At 41.4% G+C, this 27,829-nt stretch overlaps 1 protein-coding gene across 1 annotated transcript in view; it reads left to right on the top strand.

Moving 5' to 3' along the window:
• The first annotated feature begins 1,399 nt into the window (after positions 1 to 1,399).
• PLPPR4 (phospholipid phosphatase related 4) overlaps positions 1,400 to 27,829 on the top strand; it is a 61,926-nt gene continuing 35,496 nt past the window's right edge. The window contains exon 1 of the mRNA XM_042464333.1: positions 1,400 to 1,945. Within this exon, the coding sequence (XP_042320267.1) occupies positions 1,400 to 1,945 (546 nt within the window). The remainder of the gene's footprint in view (positions 1,946 to 27,829) is intronic.

Raw genomic sequence — 27,829 nt, 5'->3', positions numbered from 1 at the left:
CACTCCAGTTTTCTAGAAGATAATTGGAAAAGTCCCTCCCCAAACTACAGATCCCACGGTTTTCATAGGATGGAACCATACCAGCTCAGGTGCTATCAAAGACTAGCATTGTTCTGGCACCACCATTATGCCAGCCCTGGGCAGCCCATGCTTAGCATCACTTCAGAGAAGAACCACAAAGCCATGGCCATAGCAATTTGAACCCGCTTAAGGGCAAGATGACCAGCAGTCCTCCTTTTCCAGGGCCTGTCCTCCATTTCAGCCTTCTGCCCAGGAGGAATTCCAAAACGTCTTCCATCTGGAGCACAATTGAGAAGCATGAATTTGCATCTATATGAATGGCGTTATATGACATGTCCAACTAAAAGCTCATATATAAGCTTTTAGTTGGCCATGTCCTACAATCTTCTTGAACCTCCTACATTGTCCTTGGATGCCCCACGTTTTGCTGTGTGACCACCAAGCCTCCTCCCTTTGCAGGACCTGTCCTCCATTTCAGCTTCCTGTCCAGGAAGAATCCCCAAACACTCTCCATTAGGAGCATGATTCGGAAGCATGAATTGGCCTCTATGTGAGTATACACCAGCTTTTAGTTAGTCATGGCCTACACTTTCCTTGAATGCCTCACATTTTGCTGGGTGACCACCAGACCTCCTCCTTTTCCAGGACCTGTCCTCCATTTCCACCTTGTTCTGTCCAGGAGGAATGCCCAAATGTCCCCCATGTTGGGCATGGCCCAGAAGCAGGAATTTACTTCTATAGGAGTATGTGTGTGTGTCTGTGTGTGTGTATACCTATACACACACACACACACACAGAGAGAGAGAGAGAGAGAGATGCACACACACATATATACACATATATACATACACATATACATACATGTATATACATTTGCACACACGTGTATATATACATACACACATATACATATATCCACACACACACATTAGATGGATGGATAGATAGATGATAGATAGATGATAGATAGATAGATAGATAGATAGATAGATAGATAGATAGATAGATAGATAGATAGATAGATAGATAGATAGAGGGGCTTGTCTTTGGTGGTGTCCTCCACCCCCTGCGAGTGTCCTCCATCCCGTGGGTCTGGCCTGGCGAGGCGGAGGGAAGGCGTAAGATCGCGCGTAACGTGTGAAGCCCGGAGACCCTCCTCTTCCTTCTCGGTGGCCATCGCTGTCTGCTCCCGCCTGGCTGCCTCTTTTCCTTCCCTGGGGGCCCTTCCCCTGCTCTGCTCCCCAAAGAAGAAGAAGAGGAGGAGGAGGAGGAGGAGGAAGGCCTTGCTCTCGGGGGGGGGGGGGGGGGGGGGGGGGGGGGGGGCCCTGGGGGCGGGGGGGGGGGCTGATGGGGCTGGGGGGTCCTTGACGCCAGCCCTATGCATCTGGCCCGACGGAGCCGCCTGGCCCGAGCCTCGCCGGGGGGCGCCCCCAGGGGCAGGGCGGCGGGGGCCCTCTTGGCCGGAGCCACCGAGGAGGCCCTGATCGCCGCCGCCGCCTTGGAGAAGGAGCAGCTGCAGCAGCAGCAGCATCAGTATCAGGGGCTCCTGGCCCAGGGAGCGGGCAGGCAGCCAGGGGGTCCCCCTGGGGGCTTCGTGCTCCTGCTGCCCCCGCCCCCGAACCCAGATCCCCTGGGCTGCCCCCTCCTCCAACACAGGGAGCCCGCCGCCAGCGCCGGCTGCGAGGGAGGCAACCCCCGCCACCACTGGCTGGCCACCGCCGGACGGGGAGGGCGCCTGCCTGGCAGCGCTGCGGCCACGACGCCCAACGCCATCCCCGCTCCCTCTCCATCGCCTCTGCCTCTGGCCCCGGCCCCGCGCCTGCTTCCGGCCTCCGCCTCCGCCATGGCCGCCAAGGAGAGGCCCCGGAGCAAAGCCGCCCCCAAGGAGAGCCTCACCCTCCTGCCCTGCTTCTACTTCGTGGAGGTGAGTCAAGGGGACACACTACTGCATCCAGATTGGAGACAGAACCCGCTTTGGCAGTGCTTTCACTCTTTACTGACGCCATGCTATGGAATTCTGGGAGTTGGAGTTGGTCGTGGGGAGGGGAAAGGGCATCATCCTTCCAACATATACATAAAGGGGTTTTTGCAAATGCAGGGGGAAGCTTCATGAGATCATCATCTCACATGCTCAGGATCAGCCCAAATCCTTGGCAGAGAAAAGGGGGGGGGGGGGTTCCTGTGTGCAAAATGTCCTCGCCTTGCATTACAAGCTAAGAAAATGAAAAGTGTGGTACATTAAGATGGTGTGGGGGGTGTCAAATGGATCGGAGGGGGGTTGTTGGTTGCCCAAACAACCAGTGTAAGGTTGTTAGGAGCTACACAGATGTGGCCAATGCCCAGGTAATCTAAGGGAGTTTGTAGATGGTTGTTGCTGCTTCCAATGGTGGTCCAAGCCTGTGCTGCATAAAAGCAAAGAGGTTGTCTGCAAGCCTGGGTTGTCTCTCCCCTTCAAGGCAGAAGAACTGTTATGCCTTCTCTGGGTTGTCCCTATTCCGCAAGTGGCTCCTTCTGGCAACACAACGATGCAGAGGCGCTTGCGATGGTGTTTCTTCACAGCTGAGGAGTGAAAAGGGATCTCAGATCCCTCTGTTTGTTGACAGCTCAGTAAGTGAGCAGGGCCCAGGAGGAAAGAAGTGTTGGAGTGACTGACCCTGTTTGGCACTAAGGGTGATTCACAGGACAACCCAGGAGAATAATACGCTCATGCAGAGCATGGGAAAGGAAGCTTTTCGGACTACAGCTCACAGAATCTGGGAGTTATAGACTTTTTCCAGGACCTGAGCTCATCCTATTCCATCATATCTCCCACGGGGTGCATCCAGGCCAATTGAAAAGTCTAAGATTTTGTTCCCGTTCTTTCCGATTGTATACTAGATTTTATACCAGGTGAAATATTGGAAAGGATGTTTAAATATTGGAAAAGATGTCAGAGATGGAGCAAGTTTGTTTCTGCAGCTGCCGAGAATAGGACCCGGAGCAACAGATTCAAACTGCAGGAAAAGAGATACCACTTGAACATTAGGAAGACCTTTTAAATGCAGACCATCTGTCGGGATGCTTTGATTGTGATTTCCTGCATGGCAGTGAGTTGGATTGGATGGCCCTTGAGGCCTCTTCCAACTCTACAATTCTGTGATTCTGTGTTTCTAAAAACCAAGCAACCTGGGGAGCTGGTACAAAAAGTTTCTGAACATACTTGAGGTGACAGAAAATATCCTAGGATAAATCAAAAATGAATGGTGCTCCAAAACAAAATCCATAACTCACTGCAGAAATAATCCAGTTTGAGACCACTTTAGCTGCTCTGGCTCAGTGCTAGAGAATTCTGGGGAATGTAGGTTTGTAAGAGACATTTAGCTTTCTCTCTCAGAGAGCTTTAGTGCCACAATAAACTACAGTTCCTAGGATTCCCTAGCACTGAACCAGGGCAGTTAAAGTTGTCTCAAAATGGATTATTTCTGCAGTGTGTTTTGGAGCCAAAATCAAAAGGAACAGGAACAAAATCCTGGACTTTCTGGTCTTTTTAATCAGTATAGATGCATTCTGTATTGACATGCCAGCACTGCCCTGTCTATGGTGGCCAACAGATGTTTCACAGCCCTCTGGCTACTATGTGACAGCTAGAATCAATGGCAGCTGGTGTGATCCATGTCAGTGGGACAGTGAATCAACTTTTGGATTTCATCCAAAATGTAAAGTGCTGGACATAATTTGGAGATGGAATAGCTTTTTAAAAGTTCAGACTGAAACCTGACATCCCACTGACTACCTGTGGTTGCAATGATCATATGGCTCAGCCTTTCCCAACCTCCAGCCATCTCCATCCAGGATGAACAATGGCTTATTTGGATCTGGGGGATTGTAGGGTGTTGTATGTCACCACATCTGGTTTGTGCCACGTTGGAAAACGGTGACTGACTGTTAATTTCAAGTAAGGACAAAGACAGCCAGCAGAGTGGAGTGATTTGAGCATTGGACTGCAATGCTGGAGAGCTGGGTTCAGTTTCCTGCTCTGTCATGGAAACCCACTGGATGATCTTGGGCAAGTCATATGCTCTCAGCTTCAGGGGAAGGCAATGACAAACCTTCTCTGAACAAATCTTGTAATGAAAACCCCATGATAGGGTCACTTTAGGGTCTCCATAAGTTGGAAATGACTTGAAGGCACGCAACAATAACAAGAACAGTAGTGACCACGATACTAAAGAAGGAAGGATGCAGAGAGGCTGAAAGGTGATGCAGGTGAAAAAATGTCTTTGGAACAGTGGTAGCTGATGGCTTCTGTTCGATAGTGAACCATTCCAGGCTTTAGTGTGAATTTTGAAGATACCTACTGTATAAATCTAGAAATTTTAGTCAAAAAAATTGACCCCAAAGACTTGAGTTGACTTATCTACAAGTTAATGTAAATACAGTACTTTAACTCTTATCAGAAAAGGAAACATCCCCTGGTGAAAGGCAAGAACGTAATCTATCCTGGAAACACTGACTCCCTCTCTGTTCTCTCATCCACCCTGCCTTTAGTATAAACACAAACAGTTGGACCTGCTGAAATTTTGTTAAGTTCTTTGGCATTGTTTTCCTTTGCTTTTCTCCAAGAAAGTTGGCTTTGTTACATGTCCTAAAGTTTCTCCTCTTGACTTATCAACAGGTCATATCAAAATTCATAATTTTGGCCCCCAAACCTGCCCTTGACTTATACATGAAGTTAACTTGTAGTCAAGTATATACGGTAATCCATGAGGAAGGGGAAGTAAATGTCGATACCTTAGATAGCTCCTTTATGGTTTCAAATGAGACCTAGGGTTTCCACCTCATTGACATGAAAGCCATTGGCCACCACTTTTGGAAACTTTTTTTCTGATCACTCAGACAAGTCACAACAGTGACTCCTTAGTAACAAAAGAATGTCCCAAGTGTATACTGAAGCAGACAGACAGACATTCAGGAGATTTCCCAAGTTCTGAACAGACAAGTCCAACCATACATGTGAAAGGGATTTGGGAGTCCAAGTAGATCACAAATTGAATATGAGTCAACAGTGTGATGCGGCAGCTAACAAGGCCAATGAAATTTTGGGCTGCATCAATAGAAGTATAGTGTCTAGATCAAGGGAAGTAATAGAGCCACTCTATTCTACTCTGGTCAGACCCCACCTGGAATATTGTCTCCAGTTCTGGGCACCACAATTTAAAAAGGATGTTGAGAAACTGGAGCATGTCCAAAGGAGGGCAACTAAGATGGTGAAGGGTCTGGAAACCATGCCCTATGAGGAAAGACTCAGGGAGCTGGGTATGTTTAGTCTGGAGAAGAGAAGGTTAAGAGGTGACATGATAGCCCTGTTTAAATACTTGAAGGGATGTCATATTGAGGAGGAAGTAAGCTTGTTTTCTGCTGCTCCAGAGACTAGGACCAGGAGCAGTGGATGCAAGCTCCAGGAAAAGAGATTCCACTTCAACATTAGGAGCAGGGGTAGGCAACCTTTTTGAGCTGGGGGCCGGGTTGCTGTCCCTCAGACAACTGGGGGGGGCGAAGCCAAAAAATAAATAATTAAATAATTTTAAAAGAATTTCAATAAATAAATAAACTGGGACAAATGTAGGACAACATTTTCAAATGGTGGACACTTTTTTTAAAAAATTTTTTTTGCTGATTTAAAAAAAATGTTAATATAAATGCATGTTTCTGAGGCGTCTATAGACAATTGCCCCCCTTGCCCCTGTGCGCGAGAGGCCAAAGGCCCCGGCCGCAATCGGCGGCAGGACCGAGCTGGGGCCAGTCCCAAGGTCTCGCTGGGCCGCATCCAGTCCGCGGGCCACAGGTTGCCTACCCCTGATTAGGAGGAACTTCCTGACAGTAAGGGCTGTTTTACAGTGGAACAAACTCCCTTGGAGTGTAGTGGAGTCTCCTTCCTTAGAGATCTTTAAACAGAGGCTGGATGGCCATCTGTCGGGGATGCTTTGATTTAGATTTCCTGCATGGCAGGGGGTTGGACTGGATGGCCCTTGCGGTCTTTTCCAACTCTATGATTCTGTGATTAACCAGGAAGACAACTGTCTGTGGTGACAAATGGTGAATGGTGATGGTAGCAGTCCCAAGACTTTCTGAGCTTTCTGGCCAAGGCATTCCCCACCCACCTTTGGAGGGAACAGTTGTGTGTGACACACACTCTAACTTCATCATATAAAAACTCTATCCTGCTGCCTTCAGCCTGGATGAAGGATGCTATTCCATTGCAGAATAATGAGCAATCTAATAAGCTTCTCATTGGGAATGGAGGAGGGAGCATCATCTTGCCTTTTGCTTCAGACAGCAAAAAGACTTTGGACCGCATTGAATGTGGGAGTTATTGCATCTCAGAAATGTTTCAATTAAAAGAATAAAATTTCTAAATCTTCTCCTTATTCTCCTGAGCAAAATAATAAGAGCTGAAATAACAGTTCTCTATTAACTGTTATCTAATATTATCTAATATCCTTGGTCACTGTACTTTGAGTTTCTCTGACTCCACAAATGTCAGTGAGGAAACTCAAGAGTTTGGTGAAGCCCTGACATGTTCAGAGAATTTTAAAGAAAGCTGGAAGTTGGTGCTCCTATTGAATTTTGAGCTCTTGGAGGAAAAATACGATAGTGGATGGAAAGTTTTAACAGGGCCATGTTGACTCCTGGCAAGTCTGTGTTATAGGAAAGGCAGCTGGCACACAGTGATCAAAACTGAGGGAGATGGTTTTGATGCTATTTGAAATTTTTATTTGATTATTTGTTTAGTTGATTATAGCCAGCCCTTATCCACAATATAGGTTTCAAAGTGCCTGACTGAATATTGAATGTATGTCTTGTAAACTTTCAAGTCATTTCTGACTTATGGCAACCCTGTCACAGGGTTTTCTTGGCATGATTTGTTCAGAGAGATTTGTCATTGCCTTCTCCTAAGGCAGAGAGAGTGTGACTTGCATATGTGGGTTTCATGGCTGAGTGGGGAATCAATTTCTAGTCTCCAGAGTTGTAGTCCAGTATTCAAACTGCTATGCCATACAACCTTTCATTTGCCAAGACCCTATGTGAATAAACTGGGTCTTTTCCCTGTTGCTAGAAGGGCAACATAGAAGGGGTCAGCTTAGTCTCCCTTGATACGAAGTCCCAGAGTCTGGGAACAGATACCAAGAAAGCCTTCTCAGGGTGCATTCGCACTGCAGAAATAATCCAGTTCATCACCACTTTAACTGTCATGGCTCTATCCTATAGAATTCTGACACCAGAGCTCTCTGACAGAGAAATGCTAACTTCCTTACAAATCCCAAGATTCTATAGCATTGAGTCATGGCAGTTAAAGCAGTGTCAAATTGCATTATTTCTGCAGTGTAGATGTGGCCCTAGTGGGCGTTAACCACCAAGGGGTTCCAAGGACAGGATGCATATGTTGTGAATTTTCAGATCTGGAATCTCCTCCTTGGAAGTTTTTAAACAGAGGCTGGATGGCCATCTGTTGGGGATGCTTTGATTGAGAGTCCCTGCATGGCAGGGGGTTGGACTGGATGGCCCTTGTGGTTTCTTCCAACTCTATTATTCTATGATTCTATGATTCTTGTTGATCTTGCCTCAGTAATTGTGGCAGTAGAGAACTGGCCCTTTCATTTTTCTGGTTTTACTGCCCCAAAAGTGCAATGTGTGGAGATTCCAAATTGCAATGTGGTAAGGAAAATACTAAAATACTACATATTTGTTTGCTTAGATGTATGCAGTTGTTTGCACTTTTTGGAATACCTTTCCATGGCTGATGGCTAAGCCAGCTGATCAGGAGAACACTGAGGTGCACTTTTAGCCAGGCAGTATTGCTTCAGGGTAGAACATGGTGACCTGATGCCCTTGTAGGAAATAGAACATGATGTCACTGTACTTCTAGTTTCCATGACTCTGCAAATAGCAGCAGGAAAATTCAAGGGTGCAGTAAAGTCAAGTTCTGCTTTGTTTCTCTAGAAGTTACTGGGGTAAGAGGAAGACAACATGGGGGCATGGTCTTTCAATTTTGTTTGATCTGAGTTATGCAGAGGTCTCCAGTACACTGGTAGAACCAGCATGGAATCACTTTAAAATGGTTTTTGACAACCATCACTTCATTTACCGCCCAACGAACAACTCACAAAATGGTGTACAAGAAAAGCAAATATTCAGACTTCATTGTGCTGCACAATGATAGGTATAAAACATGCTGCTGGCACTTATTTCATGGAAGCCAGCAGGAGAAGGCGGTTAGTTAGAACAGTTTGGAGAGTGGGAGGTCTTGAAGGATGTGTATAAGTGTGTGGTCACAGAGTTTGAGTCCAAAAGTGGATAAACTATACAAGAAGCCAAAATCATGTACGTACTTGTATCCAGAGAAGGTTGTTGTTGTTTTAGGTGGGATATTTGAGAAGGGTCATGTTCCTGAGTTATATTGGAAAATGAAATATCACCGTTAATAGAGATTTTCTTGTTTGGGTTTTCATAGAGTAAAAGTAGTCATTATTGCTGTTTGAAATACAGTGGGTCCTTGGTATCTGTTGGGGTTTGGTTTCAGGGGGGGCCTCATGGATACCAAAATCTGTGGATGCCCATGTCCTATTAAATACAATGGCATAGTAAAATGAAGTCTCGTATAAAATGGCAAAACTCAAGGTTTGGTTTTTGAAGTTTATGGGGGTTTTCGATATATTCGACCCATGGATGGTTGAATCCATGGATAAAGAATATGTGAATACAGAAAGCCAACTGTACTCCAGACGCTCATCACTCTTAGCACAATATTCTGTTAGTAGTTCTAGCTAGAATTGATCTGTTGGATCAGTTACTGAACAACACTTGTGTTGTTTCAGTTAATTCAGTGGGTCTTCTCTAATTAGGGCTATAAGTAGGATTTATATCTGGAGTGATTTCAACCATAATCATGAGAAAGACTGGCCAACCAAGGTTCTCACTTGGTGGAGGAGACATTCATACCTTCTTGCTTATAATGCTGAATTTGAGGGTATCCAAGGGCCAGGGGCAGTACTGGGTGGAGAAAAGCATGGCGATCTTTTTTCCCCCCTTTCTTCACGTGTTTCTTAAAAATGTGGAGCAGGAGATTTGGATAAGAGTCTGGCCAAGACATTTTGCTTCCCTAGATGGTGCAACAAATGGTTTCCCCAACCTCACGCCTCAACAATAATGGGGCCACAAGGCCACAAGTCATTTTGGCACTTGAGGGAAAATTGTACAAGCATCTCTCTTCATTTCCTTGGCAGTAAACATATAATAAAAATCAACTGTAGCAAACACAAGATATTTAAGTATCTGATAAAGATTTGTAATTGGTCAGGGCAAGCAAAGAACTTTTTGGCAGAAATATGAAATCAATTTAGGAAAATATAATGTGATTTCAAGCATAAGAAAAGGATAAGTCTGCCTATGTACTGGAGATCTTTTTACAAGGAGAAATACAGTGCCAGTTCCTTCCTCTGAAATATAGCCCAGAGTACCTGGTATTCATTGGTGGTCTCCCATCCAAGTACTAACCAGAGCTGACCCTGCTTAGCTTCCAAGATCAGATGGGACCTGGTGGCTTTCGGGTATTTAGGTAATCTCATTCACCATAACCCATGCAATTTGATTACTTGATGACTTTTGAAGCCCAAGCAGAGTGAGGGCAATGATCTGTGTACTTGATCAGCTATTCCTTCGATTTAATACATAGAAATAACGAACACCCCAGGAACTGGTTTGTGACATATTTTCAGAACTTAGAAATGTTACTTTTTTGGGACTACAAGATTTCCCATGGCCACCTTAGCCACTGTAATGTAACAACAAAACTTCCAAGCTGTGCAACTTTGTGAGTGAACTCCATCCCAGTTCTATTTAAGGCTTCAGCGTTGAGGTTGTTCTACGAAAGGGAAATTAAATGTTAGAGGACTTGCTAACATAATTATCCATTGTTACCACCTACATAGGCCTGACAGCAGGGCTGAACAAATTCTAATAGGAAGGCAGAGATGTGCTTAAAGAACAACACAGTGTATATTCATAGATAATGGACAGCATAAATAGGAAGAAACAATCCTTTAGATTCTGTGCAGAGTTTACAGCTGGGATGCGTGCAAAGTTAATACACAAACAGACATCTTCAAGACATGAATTCAACTGTGAATGGATTCAGCCCATCAGCCTTTTCTTACAGCTGATATTCTGCAGCTGCTACATTTCAAACCCTGTGAAGAAAGCACTCCTATAGGTACATCCAAAATACAACCAGCCTAAGGACTGCCTAATTTGTGGCAAGTCTTTAAAAAAAAATTAAAATGGCTGCCTGAAAACATGGTGGTGTGTGAAACAGTTTTTCAGAACTGGGGAAGTCTCTGTTGTCTAGATGTTGGAATATGCCTTCTATTGCTTTAGTATTTCCCCAGGTTGTTGGCTTTCAAAGGGTATTCCCATGAGCTTGGGAGTTCTTTGAAAACAAGCCTCTGTAAAACCACTTGCGAGATTGCCTAAGGCAACTGGGACTGGCCCCTGTCACCTATTCATGTCAAGGAGAAAATCACCTAAAGCTTGTCAAGGTATTTTTGTCACATAAAGACAGAAAACTTTAAAGGACTTCTTTCTGTGCAGTGCCAATTTATTCCATGCAGCTCCTTCTCCTTGTGTCAGCCATCTCACTCTGGCAAAGGGTAGGCCTAGCCCAGACTCATAGTGATGAACTCCACTGTATCCTCACTCTTGAAGATACTCAAGTGTCTTAAAAATAATAACAGTCAGGAGTGGGACTTTACTATCTAGAGACGGAGGTTTGTTGTTGTTGCTGTGTGCCTTCAAGTCAGTTCTGACTTATGGCCTAAGGCTTTCATGGAGTTTTCTCGTCAAGATTTGTTCAGAGGAGGTTTGCCATTGACTTCCCCTGAGGCACTTGCTCCAGGTATCCCAGTAGTTTCATGGCCAAGAAGGGAATTGAGCCCTGGACTCCAGGGTCATAGTCCAATACCCAAGCCACTACTTCACGATGAGAAGGAGGTACCCAGCCTCATTTAACATCAAAATGGCCCTCTTTTCAACAGCAGAAATGGATTTTCAATGGCTTCCATATTTTTATTTTTAGACATATGTGTGCCACTCCCAATGTGTCCTGGAAAGAAGAAATTGATCTCATGACCCATCACAGTTGCCCAAATTTGATCCAGAAGGTTCTCCCACTTTGCTCTAGTCAGTGTATTCTAGACCAACACAATGAGATGTCCCATAAAAAATGCGTCAGAACCCCTTTCCTCAGCAAACAGCAATATGAAAACATTGCCTCAGAGTAGGATGTCTGAAGCTTGGGCAGCATAGCCAAACTGTATTTGTCATTACAATAGTGCTTAAGAAGCACTGCCAGGCTGTGCATTATATTAAGGTGTAGTGCTGGCAAATTTTCAGTATATTCCTGGACAGCAAAAGTAGCAATGTGTGAAAAAAAAGCAGGCATCTAGGAAAGCATCTCACAACAGAGACTGTTTCTCACACAAGTATGTCCATGCCTCCCTTCACAATGTCCATATCTGGTCCTAGGAAGAAAAAATGTGTAGGGCTTAGGCCAAAATCAAGTTAAGCCCTGCTGCCATCACTCTTTTGTCTTGGAGATGTTACATCCAAACCAGCATTAATAGGTTCTCACTGAAGGTAATGGCTTGAATATAGCTAGCCCATGTTATATTGGAGTCAATGATTTTATAGCTTTGCCTCAGAAACTCTCAGAGGTTTATGGAGTGCCTGTTGTCACTTGAATATGATTTAAGAGAGGGATGGTGAAAATGGGGCTACTTAGATGTTGTTGAACTCCAGTGCTGTTGGCACTGCAACTGAGGAGAGTTGCAGTTCAGTAACATCCAGAAGGCCACGTATTTCTCACCCCATCTTAAGTCATATTTACAGAACTAAAGAACATTGGTAGTGGTGTGTTCACTGATACTGTGTGGTAACAAGTGTGAAAATCCACAGACTATCCCTGTTAGAGAAAAAGATCTTTGTGATGGTTGATGTCTCTTGTTACCGGTGGTTCTGGACTGGCATCAACTGGAACAGATGCAGTCTTCTCAGCTACTCAGGATCAAAGTAACTTCCACACAGAGTTTCACTCAAATGAGGGTTTATTAACTTTGTTGCTATTTACACTTTACAGCAGGCTACTATACATCTATACTCTTTCAGAGTCCATGCTAAAAGCTTGAATGTGACATCAGTCTTTGTTCTCTCACAAGATCAACTTTCCCACCAAGTGGACACACCTCTTTCCCATGAAGTCACCATGCTACACAGGAGCATAACAATAACACATTTGTTGATATTATGTCTCAGCACATGTCCTTGAAGACTTGCTCTTCCAGGCCTAGGCTTTCTGGCCTGCAACAGGAACCATTTTAAACCTTAGTTAACCATTGACACATCTGAACATTTTCCATACAAATTAGAAATGTATTTTAACAATCCCACCTATATTCCCACAAAAAAACAGGCCCATGTGTCTGTGAATGGCGGCCAGCTTGCCTATAACATTTTAAACGCAATCACACAAAAATCACACACACAGCCTGAACCTTTTAGAAAACTGGTACCATGATCCCTGTGGCATGGATTAGTCACATCCATGGAACCGATACCACCACTAGACACCAAGATGAAGAAAGCAGAGAGGTGTTCATTGTGGGAAACATTTTAAAAGAATTAAATTATCATTATTTGATTAAGTAGGACTGTTTAAATGTACCCAAATGTAAATATCCTTGGTTACTATTTCTAATTTAGTCACCAACTAATTAACTAAATAAGCTATTCATAGCTTTTCTCCTCACACAAGATTCCCCTGAACTCTATAGCACATGTATGTTTGTATTCTTTTACTGGATTTTATTGGTTCTTTGGATTTATAGTACGTAGCTTTCAGTCAAATATAATAAATGATTGACTGACTGGCTGACTGACAACAGCAACCCATCTCTCTTAGGATGCTGTACACCAGTCTTCCTCAGATTCCAACTTGCTCAATTGCTTTTGACTGTAAGGTTAATTCTGATTTAGGGACTATTTGCTAAACTCTACCTAGTCAGAATCTGCCTTAAACATTCTGATGTGAGCCTCTGCTGCCCACTTGAAGCTTCACTACCACTTCACAGCATAGCTTCTTGTCCCACTCAGCAAACAATTCCAATCCCCACACTTTCTTTCAGACTGAGCTTTTTCCGTTGCTCAGCTCTGAACACTATCTCACCAGTGAACAACCATGATTTTTTTCTCAAGAGTTGCCAACTGATACTCATCTCCTGATCAGAACCTCTGAGCAGTCATGTTCTTTACAGAACCTCTAACTGCGAATAATGTTAGTTGACCTCCCGCCTTGATGTAAAAGAAAGGAAGCTTCTTCCCATCTCATTTTCAAACTCAGCTTAAGTCCTGCCATCATAACAGCTGTAATCAAGGCAGCTAGAACTGAGACTGCACCTGCACTGCAGAAATAATGCAGTTTGACACCGCTTTAACTGCCATTGCTCAGTGCTATGGAATTCTGGGATTTGTAGTTTGTGAGCTCTTTAGCCATCTTTGCCAGAGAGTTCTGGTGCCACAAATCCTAGGATTCCATAGCATGGAATAATGGCAGTTAAAGTGGTGTCAAACTGCATTATTTCTGCACTGCAGATGAAGCCTGAGTTAGGTAAGGGCAATACATAGCAGAAAAGACAGGGTTTCTAATTCTCTGGGGTAAAGAAGTTTCGGTGGAAGAACACAAGAAGGCCCAGTCAGATCAGAGCCAAGTTTGGAAATGTTACTTTAAAAAGCAACATGTGACTTGTTGAACTTTAAAATAAATATATTATTAATTTGTTACTGCCAATGTTATTCTCATCCAAATGGCTAAAAATAATGCTCTTACTTGAAAATGTTACAAGCGACCTTGGGGGCAAGTCGCACAGTCTCACCTCCCCAAAATCCAGGTTCTCCTTAGAATTGCCATAAGCTGGAAATGACTTGAAGCCACACAACAACAAATGTGTGATCATGGAATGGCTTTTTATATGGGGCATTTATTATAAGGGGTGGGTATCGTGTTTTTATTGTGGTTTTAATGTTTACAATTTTATATTGTTTTATGTGACGTTTTAATTGTAATAAGTTTTTAATATGATTTTGTTTGTGAGCTGCCTTGGGTCCCTTCTGGGAGAAAGGTGGCATAGAAATTAAATAAATAAATAAACAAACAACAACAACAACAGTGTTGCTTTCAGGCCTGAATTGTAGTTAGTGGTTAGTCCTGACTAGAGCAAGCCCATTAAATCAATAGAATGATATTTATGTTCATTCACCCTTCAGCAAGTCAGTGGGTCTTTTCAAGGTGAGTACAATGCAACCAAGAGGATGCACCCCTTAACATGTTATTTCCAAGTCCTGGCTGAGACCAATGACCTAGTAAATCCAGCATCGTATTTCCTGAAGTAGCAATCCAGATGCCCCAGCGAAGCTTGGAGAAAAGACCTGAGGGCAATAGCCTTGTCCCAGCAACTCAGCCTGGAGACCAATCCATAAACATTTCAGTTTTCATAATCTGCTGTGTTACGGATTAATATGTGTATATGGGGTGGGGGGTGGATAGTCTTTTAGCCATTGTACACAGAAAACATGGCAAATGAGGTCAGGTCATCTCCTGCAGTTTGAGAAAATTGTCTCATGGCCTTTAATTCTCAGGCTCTTTTTCTTACCTGTTTTTGAAACTCTTCTCATGCAGTGATATTCTTCTACTCCATTGATTGCCACAGTCATGTCTGGCTCACTGTTGTGTACACATCCCATTGATAATTGCATGCATACATGTGCAGAATGAAGCATGTGGATCATTTTTTAGCATGCATATGTGTATCAGGGAGGAAGAAATGTAATTTTTTAAAATTATAACATTGGCATAACCATACAGCATTAAAAAGGCACATCCTGCTTAGTTTCTTCATGAATCTGTGAAAGTCAAGTAGATTTGTTATTATTATTGCCTTGTGCCATTATCAGATGGGAGGGGGTTGCTTTGCCTGAATTATGTAGAAGTCTGTTTTTTATCCTCCAGATGGGGTAGGATTTAGTCCTCATATGTTGCAGCAAAAGTTGTAATGAAAGAGATTATTGACAGAGCTATAAAAGAAGTGATGGGGGAGGGAAAATAGTAATTTAACCCTTGTATTGCCAGGACCAGATCTCAGTAAACAAGCAAATGTTTGTCTTAGTGTTGGGGTGTGCTGCTGAAATTCAGCAGCTACCCAGGAAAACTCCCTTAAAACAAGAATTTCCTGTTTGATTTAAGGGCTTCCTGCCACAAAATTCTTATTGAATTTTGATAGTATAGCAATAGGATGGGATCTGTCCCATGATAGTTCCCACAGAGACAGAATAGGCCCCCAGTCCTACTGAATTTGCCCATCCCTTGTATAGACAATAGAGTGTCACCTGGGCCTGAATGGCCTGTAGGTAAAGAAAGTCTTACCAGCTCTAGCTGGGCTCCACAGAAGACATGGCTGTCTTCAGTAATAGGAACATACATGGCCATTGTCCCTCTGCCTAAGGAATATAGCAGATGCATTGAGCCAAAAAATAGTTATCAATGATGGGTATCACCATAACTTTGGGAACAGCTGTGAGATAGCTTTGACAGGAGCCTCTTCAGGAGGATTCTAAAAGTTATAATCCAAAAAAGTAACTTTCTCGGGCATTGCATTTGACAGGCTTCTAGCTTATTATCCCATGGCGAAAACAGACTGGTGTGCAATCATGACCCAATGATTGATACACCAAGCAGCCACATCCCCTGCCATCCACACACAGAGTAGTCATTTGTATTGCATGTGTGAATGCCAGGGAGCAGAGATAGTTGGGACAGGGCTGTTGGGCATGGCCCTGCTCCTATGTTGGCGAGTAAAATGCCTGAACAGAAGGAGATACCATCTGCACTTAGGAGTACCTAAATTTGAGTGAGGAGAATGAAGGACACAATAACAATAACAACAACATTTATTAATAAAGCCCTTTTCAGCAAAGGGAAGAACAACAGATATATACAATCAAGGAGAAAGCAATTTAAAAAACACTATCATACGCTACAGGTAAAATCCCCACTACCCCACCAGTGGCTACTCAACTTGACAGCCTTAGGCACTCTCGGCCACTTAATCCAGTGAATTTTCAGCCCTTTATGAAAATGGGTAAGATCCTCCTCCAGCAGGAGATACAAAGAAAGTGGAGCCATTGTCCTGAAAGGCTTGCAGCCTTGACAGAACCATATGCATTAGTGGAACCACCAATAATCCTTGGCCTGTAGTTCTTAGGTTTCTAGGTATGTACCATGCTAACTGAGTGCAAAGTCTTAAATACCAGGACCAAAAGCTTGTAATGAGCCCTGGCTCAAACTGGTAGTCATTGGAGGGATTCATGCAAATATTTAGGGAGATTTAAAACAACCCAGATGGCACTAATCTGAATTAAAACCAAGGGGGAAAAGGGAGCAAGAAGACAAACCTGCCAATAGGCTATTACAATAAGAGTTTCACATGACCTTGTCATAGGTTAAAGGCACACAGGAACTTGGGAGCTTATCCCATGCTAGTTCCAGTACCAAATAACAGGTCCATTACTGTTTACAGATGGGACAAGAACAAGATAAGCACACTGGGGTATGATAATTTCCCCTCCCCCAATCGCATGATTAACAATTTAATGGAGGAGGATGCTTTCCTCCCATGTGATAAAGTCCATAGTCAAAGGGCCACACAGGCTAGCTTCAGCCCTGACACTGCATGCACTAAAGCCATATAATATTGTTGATTGTTGTTGTTAACCAACCTCAAGTAGATCTCAACCCATGGCAACTCCTTGGATGAGACATCTCCAAGACTCCCGATCCTCCACTACTCTTCCTAGTTTCTGCAAATTCATATCAATGATCTCCTTTTTCCTAATTCCTCCCACTTTTCCCATTATTGTCTTTTCTAATGAGTCATGTGTTCTCATGATGTGACCAAAGTACAACAGCCTCAGTTTAGCCATCTTTGTCTCCAGGTAAATTTCATCTTAATCTGCTCTAGGACCCACCTATTTGTTCTTTTTGCTGTCCATGGTATCCTCAGCACTCTTCTCCAACACCACATCTCAAATTAATTTATTTTCTTTTTGTGCATTTCCTTAATTGTCCAGCTCTCACATCCATACATGGTTGGACAAGTTCATATTTGCCAGACCCATTTTCCCCAAAAGATACAGCTTTTACTCCGCTTTTAAAAGACCCACGCCAAGGGGCATTTGCCCCTGAACTGGTGTGAAAGCCTCGTTTTTGCTTGTGGAAGGATCGGGGCCAATATGAACTTCCCGTGGTTAATCCGAGTTCTGCTCTGGTGTAAAAGTTCGTCTGAATGGCCCCGCAGAAAGCACATATCCTTTCACAAAAGAATGGATAGGATTAAGATGAACTTGATGTATGCTGATCATATCACTACAATGATTGCAGGAAAAAGTAACTAATCATTACAAAAATGTTTACCATACTTTTCTTTTACAAAATTTTATGTTGAACAGATGTAAGAATGGATCTTTAAATCTTTCTGACAGTCTCTCCTACCTCACTGAAATCTGAAATATAACTGTGTTCTTGACATTCTGGTCACCCTCTTTGCCTTTTACCATCTAGCTTGGGCCATAAATTTTTCAGTGGATTACGTCCTACAAAGAGTTTCTATTTTAAGAGAAGTGATGTCAGACTAGTACAATCCTGGCATTCTTCTAGTGATTTCTTACAGACATTACATGCAATTCCATTTTGACCACTAACAGGTTCTCCTACAATTTCAGAGCATTAAGTAGTATTCAGATAAATAATATTACCAAACTAAAGGTAAATTGGAGAAAAACAGCAGAAGGGTGGTGATGAGAATAATTTAAAACAATAAGGGTACAATCCTAAAAGCATTATCTAAGTATAAACTCCATTTTGATTTAGTTGGGTTTTACTGAATTCTATTTGCATTCTCATCCCATCTGTTATTGTATCAGTGGTATGTTTCAATTGTATCCATCTTAGCTATTTCCATTTTTATAAAATATAAAATAGTTTTTTTCTTAATTTCAAAAACAGTTCAAAACAAAAATCATCATTAAATAGGGACATCGTGACAATGACTTCCTTATCTCTTCTAGTCTAGTATACATCTTTTTATATAATACTCCCATTAAATTTATATTCAAAGTACTCCATATTTCTGTTTTCATAAAGTTTTCCTAAATCAACATAACTTTTTAAATACTATATGTGTCTTATAATTATAATTAATTATAATTACATATACATGCTATCTACTGTATATTAATTATACTTAAGTTCTAAATCTATCATTCTCATCTTTCTAACACAATTGTCATGAATTCACCTTCTCCCCCCCCCAGTTTTTAAACATTTTTAAACATTAGCATTGAATATAAATTTAATGAGAGAATTATATAAAGAGATGTAAAAGTACAGTGGTGCCTCCACATTCTTGAGTATTTTATTTCTTCAGAACTTTGCAAATGTGTAGATTTCTGAAGCAAGGTGCATTTTGTCTTGCAATGAGTCTTAGCAGGTGTGAAATGGATACTATCATTGAGATTCTCAACTCCAACAACATCCTTTTCCATTTTAATGAAGAATGAATGTCTTACTAATTTCTCATAGTTGCATTCACAGTGATATCAGTCAAAAATCAATCTGCTAAAGTCAAAGATACCATTCTTGAAGCAATAGTACTGTCACACTCTAGTATTTAAATTCGAGTTTATTTGTAAGCACAAATACTCCCCATGTCACTGTTGTCTTAAAAATGAGTTAGCAGGACCATTATAATGGGCTGACAAGCAGAATAGATGCGAATCTTTTTAAAGGACTTCATACTGAATGCCCATTCACATATGAAGGAAAAGTATCCTAGAATCTATCTTTTCAGAAAATATATATACTTTTTTCATTAACTTATTTGCTGATAAATAGCCCTGTGGCCAGAACAGGACAAATCATGTTGGGAAATGTGAGAGATAATTGCTGATCTCACAGCCAGAGTAATTATTTGACAAGGCAGAGATTAAACAACATCCAGACACAGGCCCAGTCAAAGCCTAAAGACACACACACACACACACACACACACACATAAAAATAATCTTTCAGAGAAGGAAATCTATTTTGTCTCATTTGTAAAATGTATAAAAGTAGCTTTACATACTAAAATCTGAGCATAATCAAACTCTTTTCTTTAAAATTTAAATGTTTTTCTCTTTTATGAGAGGTATTGCTATGATTGGTTGAGCCATGCTGGTTGTGCTCATTTTGTTTTATAGACGGAGCACTTGGAGAACTACCATTAGAGGAAGACAAAATCTCTGGCAAAATGGCCTTTTCTATTGTAGTTATAGAAGTGGAACTCTGATGGATCTGACTAAGGGCCCAAACAGACAGGCCTAAATAAAGCTGCTTCGGGTCACTTTGGAGGTATGCTGTTTAAATGACACAACCTTAGGACTTGAGCATGGCTTTGGTGCAGTTTCAGGCCCCTTATGATGCATGCATCATTTAAACAGCATACCTCCAAAGTGACCTGAAGCAGCTTTATTTAGGCCTATCTGTTCAGGCCCTAAGTATTTTGATCTATTTGAATTCTGGATATGGAGAAACGCTGAAGCCTTTTGTTCAGTGCATTATTTCTGAACCATGAAACTGTTCTCCCAAAATAACATAAAAACCAAAATCAACAAAAAAAGTGATACCTTTGTTTGCCAGCCAAAATGTACAGAACATATAATGCAAGCTTTCAAAGCTCCACTGGCTTCTTCATTGGGCAAAAAATGTTAAAATACCATACAGGTATTTTCTTCTTTTCTTGCATGGCCAGCACAGCTACTGCTGAATATGTTCTCCCAAAGTTCCAGTAAGAAATCTCATTTTCTGTTCATCACTAAGATCAAATCTATTAACTCCTAATGTATTAAAGATTGTGATCAGAATATATATATATATATATATATATATATATATATATATATCTTACAGTTCTTGTGAGTCAATCACATTTCAGTTTCACCAGCTCTCTCATCCAAAATGTCTGCGGTGTAGGAAACATAATTCAAATGATTTTTGAACATTGTCTAACATTTCTTTGGCTGCGTTACACTCTGCCACAAGGATTAATTGATTATCCTTCAAATAATTATAAATTATATCCTGTGCTATAGAATTTTTCCTCTCCCTAGTAATAACATTTTCTCCTTCAGATTTTTGTTGTTGTGTCACTGTATCATAAACATTTGGGACATTTATTGTGACTACAGTCCTATTGCTCCATTGCTTGTAATTATGATTAGTAAGTCTCATAGGGTTCCTACCAATAATCCTCTTGTTTGATAAGGATATTTTATTAGATTAACAATTCAGAAAAACTCAGTAGCTCAAAAGGTGGGGAAATCTGTCTAAGATATTGCCACATGAGCATCGGTCTTGCTGCAGTTGCATTAGTAAAAGAAAAGGTAAACATACCAATTTAGGAGTATTTATTTTTGCACTTCTCTGCAATGGTGTGAAGGCATTGTTTTTACCACTAATGGTCCCATGTGTTCTCTTTTGTACTCTTCCTCAAACCTGCCTTTCTACCCTATGCCCTACCCAGCATGACTTTCCTTTATGTTTATTTTTAACACAATTTAATACAATTCTGGAGTTATGCTTCAGAAAACAGCATGCTTGGGATTAGTGAAGTGTACTTAGGATGGGGAGAAGAGGAGACACTGGCACCATGTGAGTGCCAATATTGGAAGTGCCATGTCAGCAATCTTTTGCACCTGTGGAATAATGGGAAAGCAGCACAATTGGGAGGTTATTGATGGGTTTTCCCCATCAATGAAAAGGGATGCTTTAACAACTTCACAGGCACAGCAACAAGACAGAGACAACACTGTGGAATAAGTATTTACAGGAATGGATGCAAGCTCCAGGAAAAGAGATTCCGCCTCAACATTCGGAGGAACTTCCTGACAGTAAGGGCTGTTCAACAGTAGAACACACTCCTTCCTCGGAGTGTAGTGGAATCTCCCTCCTTAGAGGTCTGGATGGCCATCTGTCGGGATGCTTTGATTGTGATTTCCTGCATGGCAGGGGGTTGGACTGGATAGCCCTTAGGGTCTCTTCCAACTCTACAATTCTATGATTCTAGGAATACTATTCTCCAATTTTAATTGATGTTTAAAAGACCTGTGTGATAATATCCCTTGTGTATGTGTTTTGGGGAGGGAACACTATCAAAAATATAGAAAAAGAAATGAATCTCTAACAACGTGAATGCTTATGTCTTGGACCTAGTAACCTACTGGGAAAAGCGGGAGGTAATAGTCGAGCTGTCACATAGAGTAATGAATTGGCAAGGCAGAACAGCACAGTCCCATGCCCACCTGCCAAAGCACTCAGAGGTATAGCAGAGAAAGCAACCTGGTTTGCTTTCCTTGCAAAATGTATAAAAGCAGCTTTACTTATTACATTATCAAACCCATAGTGAAATTGAAAGGAGAGACAGACAGACAGACAGAGAAAAAAGAGTCATAATCCAACACTCAAATCTCTGCACCATGCTGGCTCTCTAGTTAGGATGTACAGACATGCAAAGGTTGCTATCTCCAACTAATGACAACATTTTCCCCTCTTGAGTTGTGCTTGCCCCCCCCCCCCCCCTTCTCTTTCGCAGTTCTGGATTCTTTGGTCTGAGGTTGTTGTTGTTGTTTTTAAAAAATGTCTTTTTAATTTATGATTTAAAGGAAAATGACAGACTGTGTTTAAAGAATGACAGCTTGTTTCATGAGCAAGAACAATTTAAGAATAGAATCCTCATTAAAATTCAGTTAATAAGGCAGGACAACTGCATAACAAAATCCTCATTTTTTGAGAGTCCCCTATAGTCTGTTCACTCATGACTTAGACGATGGATACTTCATTATCTATTCTAGATGCTGACTCTGTTTATTTAAGTGATCCTGAAGTGGGAGGGAACCAGCCTGTATAGTGAGATGACCCTTGAAGAGTTAAATATTAGAACATTGTACTATGGACTAGAGTTCAACTCTGCCCCTTGGACATTGGCATTTCACTTTCAATTGTGTTCACTAACCAGCCAACAATAAAATAGTATGCTTGTTTGCCTGCAGTAAGATGTAAGAGTTTGTTTATTCTGCAGTTATTTTTATGAGAAGAACAGGATTGGGTTCTTGTCAGAAAGAGGTGAAACAGAGAGATAAAGTCATCGGGGGGGGGGGGGGGATATCTGTCCTAAGTTGCCCTTACTCTTTTAAAGCACTCACTATACTCAACAAACATAATGGCTGTATTTTTCTCCATTTCCCTCACTGCTTGATGGCAAAGGATGAAACATTTCTAAAGGAACAGGAGCACTGCTGTGCATGTTACAGTTTGCTACCTGGCTGGCCACCTAGGATGGAACTCAGGCCTAATTTCTTGTTTTTCCAATGCATCCAGCTCAGTATGAGACCTTTTGGGGGATTTCAGTTTAAAAATCTCATTTGTATTCCAAGATAGTTTCTGATCACCTAGAGTGCATCTACAGTATACAAATAATGGAGTTTGACATCACGTTAAGTGCTGTAGCAACATTGTGTGGAATCCTGGGATTTGTACTTTTACAAGGCCTTCTCTGCTAAAGACAGCTGGTGCCTCACCAAACTACAAATCTCTGGATTCGGTAAGATAGAGCCATGGCAGTACATGTGGTGTCAAACTGCATTATTTCTACTCTGTAGATGCACTCTACAGAGTTTATATAGCAAAAGTTGTTTTGTCTTTGAAAGGAAATAAATCATGCAGCATTCATTATATATAGCTAAAGACTTAACTCTGAATCCCAGTGGTAAGACTTAACTACAGTTCATCAATTGAATCAATAATGGATCCACACACAGATGAATCCCACAGATTCAATGATTCTACTCTGTTACTAATAATAGGTTTCAGGCTTCATTCCCAATGACTTCAGAGAAAGTTATATATATTGAGCTCTGCTCAGCACCATTCCCCCCTCTAAATGTCAGACTCCAGTTGCATTTTAATGTGCTCTACCTTGCTATCTGAATCCTGTTTATTTAAATTGGAATTGTCATGATGCAAGATTAAGACTGAATTTCTCTGAGGAAAACAAACTCTGTGCTAGTTCTAATTTCTTAATTACATCATAATTATTTGATTTGATTTTTTGGTTTTGGGATTCCCGTACTAACTCTATCATGAAAATCTCTGTTTTTCTATAAAGAAAAAAATGTCATTCCTTTAATGCATTGTGGTCATATAAACTCTTTGGCGAATATGACATTTTTTAGCCTGTTATGTAACACACTTTCTACATCCCTTCCCCTTCCCCTTCCCCTTCCCCTGGCCCTCTCTCTCTCTCACTCTCTCTCTCTCACACACACACACAGGGTTGGGGATTGGCCAGCACTTGGCTCCCATAAAAATGTCCTACTGGAAGTAGTTGTTCCCCCTATAAAGGAAGAAGAGCTTCAGGGACATCATAAATCCAAACAATCCCATCATCATCCTAAATAAACCAGAGTCCAATGCTACATCTGCACTGCAGAAATAATACAGTCTGATGTTGTTTTAACTGCCGTGGCTCAGTGCTATGGAATTCTGGGAGCTATAGTTTTGGGAGATATTTAGACTTCTCTGTCAGAGAGCACTGATGACACAACAAAGGACAAATTCCAAGATTTTATAGCACTGACCGATGGCAGTTAAAGCAGTGTCAAACTTAATTATTTCTGCAGTGCCGATCCAGCCTTAGATTCCAATAAGGTTGTTCAAATTCTCTTTATTAGTATGACGCTACTAGTGCTTGAGGTTGTTTTTGCTAGGGTCAAGTAATGCACTGGAATTGCAGTTGTAAGTAGATTCCCTAGCAGAGCAAGATAATGGCTATCAGTAACTGCTTTCAGATAGCGGAATGAAATTGTTTTGCTTCTAAAGGAATCGTTTGTTAAGATATACTACTGCTAATCTTAGCATCTCTTTCTTGTACTGCTACATTATAAGAGTAGAGTCGACCCTTGGTATCCACTGGGGTTTGGTTCCAGGACCCCCTTGGTTACCAAAATCCGTTGATACTCAAGTCCCAGTAAACACAATAGCAAAGTAAAATGGTGTTCCTTATATAAAATGGCAACAGCAAGGTTTGATCTTTGGAATTTATATATTTTTGGAATATTTTCAAGCTGTGGATACTTGAATCTGTGGACAAAAAATTTGTGGATCTGAAGGGCTGTCAATTTCCAAAATATGTGATTGAAAAATCAGCATGCTTTAACAGTTTTCTTCAAGAGTTGTCTTGGGTTAAGCGGCAAATGGGTTTCACTCTGTATGGTGTTTGAACCTCTTTGAGTTTATAAAATATTTTCCTTCAGATTTGCAGACACTGTACTAGATGAGACTGAGCATTATCTCAGTTCTGCCAGCCAATCAAAACTCTTTTAAGCACATCCCTAAATAGCCTGTTCATTGATTTGTCTACAAATATTGCCCATCTAAATATTTTCTGTTGCCCATTACTTTTCAATAAAACTATTTATTTTTGGTATTTTAGTTCAAATTCTATCCTGAATCAAATTGTTAATCCAGACTAGAGTAGACTGATTGAATCAATGGCATTTATATAAGTGTTGACATAGGTGTCTCATTGATTCAAAAAGTATGTTCTGGCTGAGACTAGAAATTGAATTTACACTTCTCTATCTTCTATTCCATTGACCACAAACAAGACACATCTTACTTGAAAATGTTGAAAGACTAGGAGCCCTGCACCTCCCATTTTAAGTTGCTTGCTTCTTTGTGCGACATCAAATTTCATAAAGCTTCTAGCACAGTGTCAATTGTAACTATACCCCCAGGTCCAGAAATGGACTCATTGGACCATCAGCAGTGAATGCAGTGAATAATATGAGAGGAGGGGTGGGGTTTTGTTCTGACATCATACCTGGGCATCAGGAGTACTCAGAAAGCAGGTTTGCAACTTTATTTCCTGCTTTCCAAGTATCTTCAGAGTTTAGAACTGTTAGTATTCATTAGAGATAGAGGCATAAGCATACTCCAAAGAAGCTAGCAGTTATATTCTAAGGCAGACAGATGGCCTAGAGGCAGAAGACCTGAGCACAATCTGCACTGCAGAAATAATGCAGCTTGACATCACTTTAACTGCCAAGGCTCAATGCTATGGATTTCTGGGATCTGGGGTTTTGTGAGAAAGTTAACTTTTCTCTGTCAGAAAGCTCTGGTGCCACCACAAATTACAAATCCCAGGATTCCATAGGATGGAGTTAAAGCAGTGTCAAGCTGCATTATTTATGCAGTGCAGGTCAGCCAGAGATTAGGTGATAGTACTACTCCGAAAACAAAATGAACCATTTCGTTTTGTAAGTGCTTTGTCCCATGGATAAGTTCCCTGTAGTGCGACACAAGGTCTAGGAGGGTTGTCATGTACATTCAACAAGATCAATGTTCAGGTCACCTGATTTATTTTGGTTGTCAGTCAGTAGCTTTCTTTCATTTCCAATCACCGATAGAATTGTATGCTAGAGCAACCAGGCTTTCTGTTTGTGAGTTCTGTTGCTGTGCTACTGGCTTAGGCTTTTTAGTACCTTACAAGAGCACCGTAATGTAGTGGTCAGAGGGTTGGAATAGGACTTCAGTGTTCCATATTTCTAGGGCCCATTGAGCCACAAAATTGACTGGGAGATTTTGGGCCAGACCCAGGGTGGTTGTGAAGAAAATATATGCCAACCTGAGCTTATTAAAGGAAATAAAGCATTTGAAACTTTATTTTAATACTCTTTCTATAATTTTATATTTGATTACATGTATTAGTTGCTTTTATACTAATGTATTTTACCAGCATAATTTATTATAATTACTGTATAGTTTTATATTTCATTATTCCTCAGATTGTATGCCTCTGGCAGGATTTGATGTTTTAAATTTATTGTATCTGTAAAGCGCCAGATAAACTTATGGCACTATATAAACAAATAATAATTATATTAGGCATATGTTTAGCAAATAATACATCACAAGCACAATGTGAAGGATGAAACATTTCTCCTGAGAAGGGGACCTTACTGATGTCACAATGAACACTGAAGGCATCCATTGCCTGTAAGTCAGTGTGATGTCCAAAAATAAGACCCCCCAAAAGAATACCCCCAAAACCAATTTGACATAAGGAATGAAGCCCACCTCTTTGACTTTGACTGAGGGGCAAGACTGACAAACACATTAAAGAAATGTGCTACAGGTGAATAGGACTTTAGAAGCCTCAATATTTTTTCGAGGAAACTCTTTGGCTTGTGATCCAGACCATTAAAACATTCAGCATGAAAGCAGCTAGAGCCAGCCATTTGGATTTGGGATTACACTTCACAGCTCTGTATTAAACCCGAGCTTGGCCTTAGTCTACCAGGCAGTGTTTGTCTGTTTTCCCTTATGCACTTAAAACATCTCGTAAATTCAAAACTACATCAAGAATTCATAATTTGTCCACAATAAATTGTGTCATGGAATGTATTTTGTGTTTTCACTTGGGGATTTGTTCTGTGCTTTTAAATCTAGAATCTCATTAAAGATGTAAACCTGGAAAGTACATTTTAAAAACTATTCTTAAAGTTAGTTCAGTGAAAATGTTGCTTTCTATACATCAGCGTCCTCCTGTCTGCTAGATGCCTTCATAAAATAGCATTAAAAAGGAAGCTCCCATCCAATATTCCCCTATAACTGCCAAGCCAATGACATTTCTGTGAAGGGAAACAGAAACAGTGTTTTATGGACATGAAATTGCCTCTCCCCTGCCATGTAGAGTACAGCTTAATTCTAGCCTTGAGACGTATTTTTAAAGTATTTTTTAAAATCAAACAGAGAAAACTAAAAGGCAGATTTACTTCCACCAGAATGATGAGATAAGAGTCTTTTTGAAGTGGTAGATTGATACGGACAATTTGATGCTGAGTGTCAGGGAACAAGCTACAGAGAGGGTATTTTCCCAGTCCTAGGATCTCCAGAGGCTACACCAACCTCTCTACAAGGACATGGGGGAAAGAATTCCAGGGTTTTGTGGGGGTTTGGTGTGGGGTGGTTGATGTTTTCCAAGAATAATGTATGGGGGGGGGGCACACTACTCTAGAGGAGAATTGTTGTTCTCCAGCTTTCAGGATCAGAAATTCACATTTCTGGGCAAAGGAATGGAGATCATTGGATGCCCAGGGGTCTTGGAAGGAATCATGAACAGGTGGAGGGGACCCACTTAAGGTCACCTGCAGCCTATGGTCTGCACGATTCCCATCCCTGCTGTAGGTGGGGGATGGAGAAAGGTGGTGATACAGAGTGAGTGGAAGCATATATTTTGCCCTCTCCCTTCTTCTCCCTCAAATACACATGGTGAGAGCAGAAGTGAATAGGCAAAAATAACCAGGGGCCTTGGGGGTTGGCAGTTTGAGTGCCCCATGATACTTTCTACAGAGCTTGGGAAGTTACTTTTTAGTTTAAATAAGCCTTTTAAGGGAAAGTAAGCCATTGCAAAGCCTCCTTCTGCTGCAAAAGATGTGGTTGCCACTAATGTTGCCATTTTGAGGTAACTTGCTATCTTGCTCATTGCCTTTTATTATTTTTTCATTTACTACATTTCATATTGATAAAAATGTTATATAAACCTTGAAGAAGTCTGCCCCAAATGTCCCC

The sequence above is a fragment of the Sceloporus undulatus genome, chromosome 4 (genome assembly GCF_019175285.1).
Source record: "Sceloporus undulatus isolate JIND9_A2432 ecotype Alabama chromosome 4, SceUnd_v1.1, whole genome shotgun sequence".
NCBI lineage: Eukaryota > Metazoa > Chordata > Lepidosauria > Squamata > Phrynosomatidae > Sceloporus > Sceloporus undulatus.
The sequence above is the reverse complement of the archived record's forward strand: the minus strand, read 5'-3'. Positions and strand labels throughout refer to the sequence as shown.